This window comes from Vombatus ursinus, unplaced genomic scaffold (assembly GCF_900497805.2).
Source record: "Vombatus ursinus unplaced genomic scaffold, bare-nosed wombat genome assembly UNPS02015175.1, whole genome shotgun sequence".
NCBI classification, from domain to species: domain Eukaryota; kingdom Metazoa; phylum Chordata; class Mammalia; order Diprotodontia; family Vombatidae; genus Vombatus; species Vombatus ursinus.
This window is the reverse complement of record NW_020954953.1, coordinates 9,445,372-9,457,486: the sequence shown is the minus strand read 5'-3', so window position 1 is coordinate 9,457,486 and position 12,115 is coordinate 9,445,372. Positions and strand designations below refer to the sequence as shown.

Below are 12,115 nucleotides of genomic sequence, written 5' to 3'. Positions count from 1 at the left end.
GGTGCTATATAAATATAAACATACAGATATATGCTCATTTATTCTCATTTAAAAAATTCTTATTCATTCTGGAGACTGTGCATTTTCTGTCTCCTAGGATCTTCAAGCAGAGACTAATATGGCATAGTGGGAATGTCTTTCATGTATAACTTGGAATAGATAACCACTGGGTTCCTTTCCAACTCTCTAGAGTTGGAAAGATTAAGATTAAAGATTACTAGAAAGATTAAGTGAATTTACACAAGATCTAGTGAGTGGCAGAGTCAAAATAAGAACTGGGGTTAATAATGATGATGATGAAGATGATGATGATACTAACAATAATCACTGACATTGCATAGAACTTTACCCACTATTTGTTACTTGAGCCAATCAGTATCCTTAGAGATATTATTGTACCCATTTCACAGATGAGGAAACTGAAGATAGAGCAGTTCAGTGACTTGCCTATGGTCGCCTTGCTAGGGTCAGAGATGGAATTCCAACCAAGGTGTTCCCAACTCTAAGTCCAGTACTATAGCCCTTTGGGTATATTGCCTCACTCAAATCATGACAGTTGTGAACTGGCTGTGATATTATGACAGGCTTGGCCAATATTTGTTCCAGTTGTTTTTTTAATGATGTGTTGAGTTGATTTGTTAACCCTTAATTAATTTGTTAATTAGTTCATTTGCTCCTCCTCACTTCTTTTCAAAGTTTCTATTTTGATAGCCCTACCTGGAGCTCACATCTTCCGATGTCCATTTCAGGACTCTTTCTAGTAACTTCCCCTGAGATCGGTTCTGCCTTTTTTTTTTTTTTTAAGTGAATTAGAAATTAAATATTTTAAAATGCTTGCTTCGGAAAGCGGTAAATTGGCTCGAAACTGAAGTAAATGATGCAGCTTTCTAATGAGCAGAAACAAAAGCAAACTCTATTTAACCCAAAAAGAGCCAGTGATGTTTTCCTAACATTTAATTTTGGTTTTGTGTTTTATAGGCTTTCTCCTGAGTGCCTGGGCTGCTCACCATTTTTTTCCCCTGAAAAAGAAAAAGTTGTCGTGAAGAAGTTCTTGCGCGCACAGACAAGACCATGGACATCATTGGCTTTCTGAAATCCCAGTTCCTGTGCCACCTTATAGTTTGTTACATATTCATTGTGTCCGGGCTGATAATAAACACCATCCAGCTCTTCACACTTGTACTCTGGCCCATCAACAAACAGCTCTTCAGAAAGATCAACTGCAGACTGGCCTATTGCATTTCCAGCCGTAAGATATTTACTTAATGTTTATTTTCATTCATATTGGATGCTTGCTTTAGCTTAAGGCAGGGGTGGGGAACCTGCAGCCTCAAGGTCACATGTGGCCCTCTAGGTCCTCAAGTAGGGGCCTGCACTTGAGGACCTAGGGGGCCACATGTGACCTCGAAGCCACAGGTTCCTCACCCCTGCCTTAAGGGAAGCATTAAGTATATACATAGCTATACTGCTCTGTTATCCCCATAATCCTTTAGCCTAAGTTAAACTAACTGAGACCAAAACCCTGGGCTTAGAAGTCTGAGGGGCCCTGATTTTGCTTCTTTGTCATTGTATTGTGTAACTTGGTCTCATGACTTGGCAGATGGAGAGAAAATTTCCACCTCTATCTATTTCATCTTGATATTATCAGGATGGTGATTTCAAATTGCCATTTGATAGACTGAACACCACATAAGGTTAGGTAAAATGTGTGTATATGTATGCACACATGTATGCATATATGTAGAGACATATCTATCTATGTGGTGTATATACACATGTGTATTGTGCACATTTGTGTGCATGTACACAATGCAGCAACACTCCTGTGTGCGTATGCATGAATACATTTACGCATGTGTATAGTCTGTATATAGAAACACATATGTGTCCGCATATATGTAATATATTTATATCTGTATGTATTTATGTGTTTATATGTTATATATATAACATGTGTTGTAGATAGGTCTATATAGACTTATATCTACATATACATGTCTTTATATATCCTTCTATATCTATTTATCTATATAGATATATCTATATGTGGATATATATATCTTTATATATCTACATGTTTATATGTGGATATATATCTTTATCTACATATTTATATGTGTTTATGCACATATGCACTCACATGTATAAGCATGTGCTTGTGCATTCATGTTTATATGTGTACACATACATGTGTGCATGCATATACACACAATAGAAAGTAAGTTAAGTGAGGTTAGGGCAGTTTCATTTTTGTCTACGTCCTCGATGTTTACTTAGCAAGGTGCTTGGCATGTAGTAGGTGATTAACAAATGCTTATTGGAATCGAATGAATGATTTATTAGTAAGAGCATTTAAGGGAGAATGAGAATAATTATTACTTTTGTGAGGATAAACTGAGGTGATATTTATAAAGTGTTTTGCAAACATTAAACCACCATATAAATGCTGTCATTATCAGGATTGTTATTACTATTATTATTACTAGTTAACTGTTAGTTTTTGAAGATAAGGATTGTTGGCCTGTTGTAGTTTAAAATCTTACATGAGCTGCTTATTTGTTTTCTTTTTTTTTCTGTTAGAAATTTTGTTTGCACTCTGGGGCTAAAAACCCAAAAAATCAACTTTGAGGACTCTCTTTGTAGAGTAAATCCAAACTAGTGTTTGATGGAAACAAGTAGCTTGCGATTCTTATGGTTTCTAGATGAGGTTAATAAGGGTATTCTATAAAACAACTGGAAAAAAGTATGGACCACATCTCTAAACATCCTTTTAAATATATAAATATATATACACATACATATATAAATATATACACATATGCACAAACATATACATATGTATGCATGTATATATGTATTTATGTGTGTATGTATATGTGTGTGTGTGTGTCACAAAATTGCCTTGAATAAACCAAATTCTAGATTAGCCAAGATGAATTATTAGGATTTCAAAGCTGGATAATCTTAGCATACTTTATAGCATGTGCAAACATTGGGAGACAAATCCACAGAGAGCGTATCGGCTCAGCAATTACACAGGCAAGAAGGGTGGGCCAGAAGTGGCCCAAAGAGGAAAGACGATTTCTCCCTTTCACCTTACCTATTTTAGTTCTCAGGAAAATCTAGAGAAATGAGAGAGTAAGACATAAGCAACTGCCTGATTTTCTCTTGACATTTTGTTAAAAATGAGTCAGATCTAATGACCCTAGAGAATCCTGCTCCACCCCCTCCCCCAGCCTTCCAAATGAAGTCCTCTCCTTTTAGGTTTCTCAGAAGCAAGTCCACTGAGCATCTTGGAATTTTTATTATGATTCCCAAGGTACCCAAATATTATTTTCCAAATACCATTGCCTCTTAGTAACGGTTTGTCTGTTCTTTCTTACCATATGAAACAGACTTAGAATAGTATGGTAGTAGAAAAGAAGGCAGTTACAGAGTTAGAAAAATACCTTGAGAGGAGGGTAATGTGAGGAAGACTCCAGAAATCTTACCTGGACCACTGATGAGCCCTAGGCTGTAGTTTGGAGACTCAGCTAGGAAATGGCACCAAAAACCACCCCTGAAATCTGGTGTAGATATTCAGTTTTTGTTTAGTTTAACTTTCATCCTCTCCCTAGGGTAGAGGAGTAAACGTTTACCTAGGGTTTAATTATGCCTTCTGGAATATGAGTCATTGTGTATCTTGGCAAATCAGTTGTATTAATTATTAGAAACTGACTTTCTAAGAAGAGAGGTAAAATATGCTGTGATGGGTTCTAAGTCCACCTTTGCCAGTAACTGGCTGTGACTTTGGCTAAATCACTCAACCCTTCTGGCCTTAGTATTCTCTTTGGATTTGAAGTCAGAAGATCAGAATTGATGATGGCTCGGCTTGTTTATTAGTACTTTGGCCGTGGACAAATTTCTTGAGCCTCTGTTTCCTCATCTATAAAATGAAGATAATTGTAACCAAATTTTTATCTGTTTTTGAAGTGTTTCTCTTATAAAGCCCCCATTCTTATACACCACCAAAATCTACTCATTTTCCTTACTCAGCTAAGATCCTTTAGCATGAGTATCTAAGAGAAATACTACATTTTCTAGCCAGAGAATTAAGGGCTTGATAAGATGTCTCATGGAGCAAGTATAAAGTCCAGGGCTGTTGCATGGGGCTATAAACTCTTTCACTTTGGAATTCCGTGATGTACAATCTCTTTCCCTCCTGGATAGTCACAGATTTAGGAAACTAGGATTTTAAGACATGAATGAGTCAAGTGAATTGTGGTTCAATTGGCCAACAAATTGAATCCAGAATGCTGAAAATGAAGTTGCTATTGCCAGAGTTTTTGTTTAAGCACAGAAAAGATTATTCACTTTCTGATAATGAAGAAAATGAGTGATGATTGGAACTTTAAGAAGTTGTAATCCCTCATGGTATTGGTGATGTCCTCTCTTTTCCTGTCTCTGCTGCTCCAGAGCATGCTCTAGCACTGAAGTACACCTGCTATCTTAAGGATGCAGCCAAACACTCATTTAGAACTGTCCATCCTCCAAGGCTCATGTCCTTCCATAAACCTGCCACAAGACATCCTCCATCCCAGCCTTCTGGGATCATTCCTGTGCATCATAAGATGTAAGGTAACATGGATACTGGTGGAGCACTCAGGTTATCTTGTAGTCATGTCACTCTCAGTGACCCAATGACCAGTGCTTTTCCAGTTATAAATTTCTCTGCTGACATCCTTTACCCACATGGTATCCTCATTGAATAATAGCTCTTTTTGTAGTACCTTAAGTTTATAAAGCACTGTATATATTATCTCATTTGATCCTCTAAAAACAAAAAAAAATCAAAACCTGTGAAGTATTTGTTGTTATTGTTCCCATTTTATACATGGGGGAACTGAGGCTGGGAGTTTTAATGACTTGCCCAAGTTTAGATTCAAACTTAGTTCTTGGGGCAGCTAGGTGGTGCAGTGGATAGAGCACCGGCCCTGGATTCAGGAGGACCTGAGTTCAAATCCGGCCTAGGACACATTACACTTACTAGCTGTATGACTCTGGACAAGTCACTTAACCCCATTGCCTAGCCAAAAAAAACCAAAAAAACAAAAAAAAATCAAACTTAGTTCTTCCTGATCACAAATCTGAGCTCTGTCTACTCTGTTACCTGTGAAGATCAGTGAGCGTTAATAGCCAAACCCTCCCTTCCCCCAGCTCTAAAGATTGTTCCTTTATTTTAAATTTTTTTCCTAGTTAAAAATAAAATACATTTGATTCTACTGTTAGAAATCTCCCATTTTAAACGGAGATTCAGTATATATTATTCTACCTTCAGTGCCTTTTACATCCTATGAAGGCATTCATCAGAAAACTAAGGTCTACACAGTATGGGCATCTTAATACAGCCATCCACCTGCCACAGATTGCATACTGCCTTTCCCTCTACCCTCACCCTTTTTCATTTCTTACTCTTGTTCTGGTGAAGTATTCAGATCAATGCTTCTAGAGAAAGCATGACGATCAGCCTGCTGCCCTGAGGCTCTTCTTAGTCTCCCTGATTGCCTGTTACAGCAATTTCCATCCCTGACAATCACTTGTGTTTGTTGTATCCTCCTATTAGAATATAAGTTCCTCAGGAATATAGTTGATTGGAAAAAATTTTTACAAAGGATTCTGATAAAGGTCTGATATCCAAGATGTAGGTACCTGATACAAATAGATAAGCATAAAAACCATTCTTCAGTAGAGAGATAATCAAATGATATAAACAGGCAATTTTCAAAGAAGAAAAGCAGAATATCAGCACCTATATGAAAAAATGTTCCAACTCAATAATAATAATGGAAATGAAAATTAAAACAATTATGATGTTCTACCCATTAGATTGACAAAGATGATAAAAAAGGAAAATGAAAATTCTTGGAGGGACTGTAATTGATAGAAATAGATAAGAATAAAAACTCTTCTTCAAAAGAGAAATAATCAAATGATAAAATGAGGCAGTTTGCACAGAAAGAAATGCAAAATACCAATACTCATTTGAAAAAATGCTCCAACTCAGTAATAATAATAATACAAATACCAATTAAAACAATTATGATGTTCTACCTATTAGACTGACAAACATGATAAAATAGGAGAATGAAGGGGCAGCTAAGTGGTGCAATAGATAGAGCTCTAGCCTTGGAGTCAGGAGGACCTAAGTGCAAATCTAGGCTTCACACACCTGAAATTTACTAGCTGTGTGACCCTGGGCAAGTCACTTATTGACTCTCAAAAAAAAAAAAAGGAAAATGAAAATTCTTGGAGGGGCTGTAATTGATAGAAATAGATAAAAATAAAAACTCTTCTTCAATAGAGAAATAATCAAATGATAAAACGAGGCAGTTTTCAAAGGAAGAAATGCAAAATACCAATACCTATATGAAAAAAAGCTCCAATTCAATAATAATAGTACAAAAACCAAGTAAAACAATTATGTTCTGCCTATTAGATTGACAAACATGATAAAAAAAAAGAAAATTAAAATTCTTGGAGGGGCTGCTGTTGTTGTTCGTCCATCATTCTTGAAGAGGACTGTGACATCAGGAAGGTGATGCCATGACTTGCAAGTGAATTGGATTTAAGTGAGTCAAGGCTACACAAAGTCACTAGCCTCACTCTCTCCTCCAGAGCCATCTGGGCCCAGTGGCTAGATATAGATCAAGACGACTGGAGATGTCTCACTGGAGGGGCTGTAGGACACTAATGTACTGCTGGTGGAGCTTTTATTTGGTTCAGCTATTCTGGAAAACAATTTAGGATAATATCAAACTGTGATGTGACAATACCACTACTAGTTCTATACCGACAAAGAGATGAAAAACAGAGGGAAACGACCAGTGTATATAAAAATATTAAAGCATCAGTTTTTGTGGTAGTGAACTGTCAGGAACAAAGTGAATACCCCTAAACTGATGAATGGCATAATAATAGTAACAACAGTAGCAGGAGCATTTAGATAGCACTTCAAGGTTTGCAAGGCACTGTACAAATACTATCTCATTTCAACCTCACAACGGCTCTGGATGGTAGGTTTTCATCATTATTCTCATTTTGTAGATCAATCAAACTAACATTTATTACATGAAGAAATGAAGGATGAGAAAGGTTGTGACTTGCCTAGAATCATGTAGCTAGTTAGCTTCTGCGGCCAAATTTGAACTTAATGCTTGTTGATTCTAAGTCCAGCGTTCTAACTGCTGCACCACTCAGCCACCTCCAATAAATGCTGACTTATGAATGTAATGGAATGTTATTGTGCCTTAAGAAATGACAAAAGGGATATGTTTAGGAAAATACAGAAAGACTTATGTGACCTGATATAGATTGAAGTGAGCAGAAGCAGGAGACCAATTTATACAACAATTCCAATAATGTAGAAGAAAACAACCATGAAAAACTTAAAAACTCAAATCAATGCAGTAACCAGTTATGGTTTTAGAAGAATCATGGTGAATGATTTGGGAAAATCATGAGATGAGATAGAATATAAGATGTATGTTTTTAGATATAGCCAATGTATGGATTTGTTTTGCTTTACTATTTGTCCAGGATCTGTTTCTTTCTTTTTTTTTTTTTTCAGCCAGAGACAAGGTTTATTAAAGATCCACCATACTGGCTAGACTCTTAAGGAATCTGAACATTTGTGAGCTATTGGCTAGGTTCTTAAAGAATCTGAGCAGTGGCTGGATTTTAAGAATCTGAGCCTTACTTTGCTGTTTGTTACAAAGGATCTGGATTTGGTGGCAAGGGGTGGGGTGTGTGAGGTGAAGGGTATACAAAGGGAGGAATTGTGTTGATAGAACAGAAAGAAAACAAAGGGGAAAAATCAACTAAATATTTTAATAGTATATGAAAGGGAACAAAAGGCAATTCATAAGGGATCACAGACAAGCAGGGCAGTATTTCAGGGTATTTTGTTAAATTTAATGTATGGTTTTTTTTTAAGTTATGCCTAATAGAAATTCACATCATCTGTTTTTCTGTTCTTTGTATATGGAAATGTTTATAATTGTTGATGTTTGTCAAGTTTGTAATAAGAAAAATTACCACCTCCACCCACCCCCACCCCCCAAAAAAACAAAACAGAGGACAGGATTTTATATCTTTTCCTAGATCCTAGCACGGTGCCTGGTGACTAATCAATTTCTGTTGGTTGATTGAAGTAGAGAACTGATCGATCTAGAGAATGAAAACTTCCAAATGTTTTTTGCTGGTAGCCATGGTTTCTTTCTTCAGAAAGGGAAAAAAAAAACAGCAAGAAGAGAATTAGTGGAGTATGTGTATCATGTAAATGAGTGACTTGGGTGAGAAGTTGGGACATAGGGTTATTGTTCTTTTCATGGGAATTATAGAATGTCACAACTGGAAGAGACCAGAGAGAGCTCTGTCCTAGGCTTTCTTCATTCTCTTCCCTATATTCTTTATTGATGACCTCATCTGCTCCCATGGATTCAAATACCATTTCTATTCACATCGAAATGCTATGGATTTGGAGTCAAAGGACCTAGATTCAAATCTTGCCTTGCTACTTACTATGTGAGTAATGCTCACATTATTCACATAGTCAAGTCATTTAAACTCTGTAGGTCTCGGTTTTCCTCATTAGATAAATGAGATGATTGAACTATATGACCTCAGAGGTGCCTCTTTGTCTATGCTCCCGTGACTCCTCAGTTTATGCATCCAGCTCTAATCCATCTCCTGAACTCCAGGCTCACATTTCCAATTGTCTCTTAGGCATCTCTATCTGGATGTGCTATTTTGAAATCACCATGTCCAAAATAGGATTATGTTATATTTCTCTTAACCCTTCTGTCCTCTAAACTTCAAAGTCCAATTGAGGGAACCATCCTCTTCTCAGTCACCCAGGTTTGTAGCCTCTGGATCTCCTTGGCTTTCCCCTTCTCCATCCCTGTCATATCCAAATGGTTGCTGGATCCTATCAATTCCACTTTTCTATCTCTTATATCTATTCTCATCTCCGCTCACTTAGATGCTACTATAGCTAAGGCTTCTAGAAGTTCTTTCCTAGGTGAGTGTGAACAGCCTTCTAGTTAGTTGATCTACCTCTCCCCATTTCCATTCTTTCCCTCTTCATTCTGTCTACCATGCTGCTACCACAGTGATCTTCTCAGGGCTAAAGGCTAATCATGTTGAGAGATATAATGAAAATGTTTGTTTCCATAAAATTGAAACAACCACTAGAAAAGTAACTGAGTAAAACGGGATACAGCCGGTCTTATCATGTTTTGCTGTGAGAAGTCAGTAAGTCGGACAAAGGTTAAGCTTTGCTTAGAGTGTGCATGCTTAATAGACTCATGAGTACTAACTTCTCCACCTCCAGGCCTGGTTAGGACACCATTTTCTGAACATGTGATGTATGTAGAAGGAGGGAAACATATCAAGGGGTAGATGTGTAATAGGCGTACAGGAAAGCTGTGCGTTCCAGAGTACTCAGCCAATGAGTAAACAGAGGAGGGACTTTGTGGCCAGGATTAGAGATATAGCGAATTCTTGCTTTGGTACAGTGTGTCCTATTCCATAGGACACTCCAGTTGCAACTGTGTAATAAACTGGGCTTTTAACTTCATTCCTCCTGAGTCCAAATGAGTTATTTCTCACAATGTCTCCTTTTCAAAAATCTTCGGTGGCTCCCTAGCACCAACAGGATAAATTACGAGCTCTTTAGCTTATCATTTTAAGCTTTCTGCAGACTGGTACCAGTCTGTCTTTCCAGACCAATTTCATTTCATCACCCCGCCCATTCATCATTCCTAGCAAACTAGAATCTCAGTTATGTCACACATTTCTGAAATGCACTCCCTCCTTACTTCTGCCCTTCGGAATCCTAAGCTTCTTTCTGGTTCAGGTGCCACCTCCTATTTAAAATCGTTTCATATCATTCTAGTTTGTTAGTACTTTTCCTTCCTCAAATTACTTTGTACTGATACCTGTATATGTGGTATCGAGAAGAAAGACATATCAGTTGGCTTGAGGTTTTTTTGGATTTATCTCCAGTGCTTTGTATGTAGTAGGCCCCTAATGAATGTTTGTGGAAATTAAATTATTGTTATTAAGTCAGCATTTATTAAATTATTTCTCAATGGGTTTTCCCAGGCAGGAACACTTTTCAGCAGTAATTCTCTTAACCTTAGACCTTTTTCTCTCTCTCTATTTAAAAAAAAATGTTCTGCACCTCTGTCCCCCAAATGTTACACAGTCAATGTAAATTAATTTAGTATACTCAGTAAACATACCAGTTGCTAGCTCTGTAGCTAATTAAAGGTGTAGGACGTGTCATTTTATTCCCTTTTCCTTGACTTCCTTCTGGACTTTTGGCCCTTTTAGTGATTATCAAGTCAAGACAGCAACCAGGAATGCCTGCCCACCCTCTACACATTCCCATTACGCTCCCTGTAGTTTAAATTAATCTGTCAAGACAGACATAAATACAGGGCACAATCTCTACAAACCTTCGTGTTGTTACAGGGCCTCAGAGTGTTGTCTGCTTTTCTTTAATTTTTTTAAAGGTCTGGAAAAATGGAAATCTTCTAATTATCAACTGAACAGCCAGCTGTAAAAGGGAGCATTTCAAGGTCAAGCAGTTATTTGTCCTTGATTTTGTCAAACTTGACCTGATAATACCACCAAAGAGCCAGAATAATCCAGGCCGTGGCTCTCAGTTAATCTTTGGCCTCTTTGGAAACTCCCAGGGGTTATAGGATCTGTCTTTCAGGGGCAAACTTCAGAGTTAGCAGAAACAAGTAACTGACTCATTCATTTTATGCAGCCACATGGCTCCTTTGTCTCATCATGAACCTTTTTATACATAAAGAGTTCAATGATAATGGATTGTAGCCTTCAATGAGTTTTTTAGGGTACTTTTTCGTTCTAAGGCCTTGGGTGACAGTTGTTGCAGGCCTGTGCTGAATTAGTAAGGAGCTTCGTTCTGGGAACAAACTGCTCATCCTTCTGAGATAACTGACCTGGTCCAAGAATTGTTTTCTGTGCATTTAGTTAAGCCTTGGCGATACCAATTTATATGTCACTGAGGGCAGTGAACTGGATAAGTAATACCTACGGGAGCTAGTAAGTGATACTAACAGATTGAAGGCATACAATAGCCAAGGAAAAATGAGAAAATAAAAAGAAAGCAGCCAGAACAGAAGAGGGAACGAAAAAGACATGGGAGAGCTAAATGAAAGTTGAATGTTGTAGACTTTAATGTCACTTATTGGTGGCTGTGGCATAGGTTGCCTCCCTCTGATATAACACATTGTGGTACTAGTTAACAAGAAAGCAACCTGGCAAATACTTCCTAGGTGCCTACTATGAGTAGGGTACTTTGTTTGTTGTTTGTTTGTTTTTTGACTGGGCAATGGGGTTAGGTGACTTGCCCAGGGTCACACAGCTATTAAGTGTTAAGTGTCTGTGGCTGGATTTGAACTCAGGTCCTCTTGACTCCAGGGCTTGTGCTGTATCCACTGTGCCACCTAGCTGGCCAGAGTAGAGTACTTTGCTAGGCACTGTAGGTGGAACAATGAAATAAAATAGGTCTTTCCTCTAGTTGAGTTGATAATTTAGGAGGGGAACATATATCTAGAACTTGGAGGGACATTAAAGAACACCTAGTCCATTCACTTCATTTTATGGAAACTGAAGAAAGTGAATGAATCAATGAGTAAAGCATGTGTTAAGCACTTAGTATGTATAAAGTGGAACAAATTAGGTGGCTCAGTGTACAGAGTGTTGGGCCTGGAGTAAGGGAGACTCATCTTCCTGAGTTCAAATCCAACCTCAGATACTTAATAGCATGTGACCCTGGGCAAGTCAGTTAACCTGATTTGCCTCAGTATCCTCATCTGTCAAATGAACTGGAGAAGGAAATGACAAACAACTCCAGCATCTTTGCCAAGAAAATCCCAAATGGGGTCACAAAGCATCTGACAAGACTGAAAAATGACTCAACAACCAAAAGTATGAAGCACTGTGCTAAACTCTGGGAATGCTGAAAGAAAGTAAAGATAGTTTCTTATCTGAAGGAGCTCACATTCTAATGGGGGAGATAACATATATGGAAAGTTTCATT

At 37.7% G+C, this 12,115-nt stretch overlaps 1 protein-coding gene across 1 annotated transcript in view; it reads left to right on the top strand.

The window, feature by feature from the left end:
- The window catches only part of LOC114031406 (1-acyl-sn-glycerol-3-phosphate acyltransferase delta-like), a 183,859-nt gene that overhangs the window by 46,673 nt on the left and 125,071 nt on the right, over positions 1 to 12,115 (top strand). The window contains exon 2 of the mRNA XM_027846468.1: positions 979 to 1,249. Coding sequence (XP_027702269.1) covers positions 1,072 to 1,249 — 178 coding nt within the window. The 5' untranslated portion in view covers positions 979 to 1,071. The remainder of the gene's footprint in view (positions 1 to 978; positions 1,250 to 12,115) is intronic.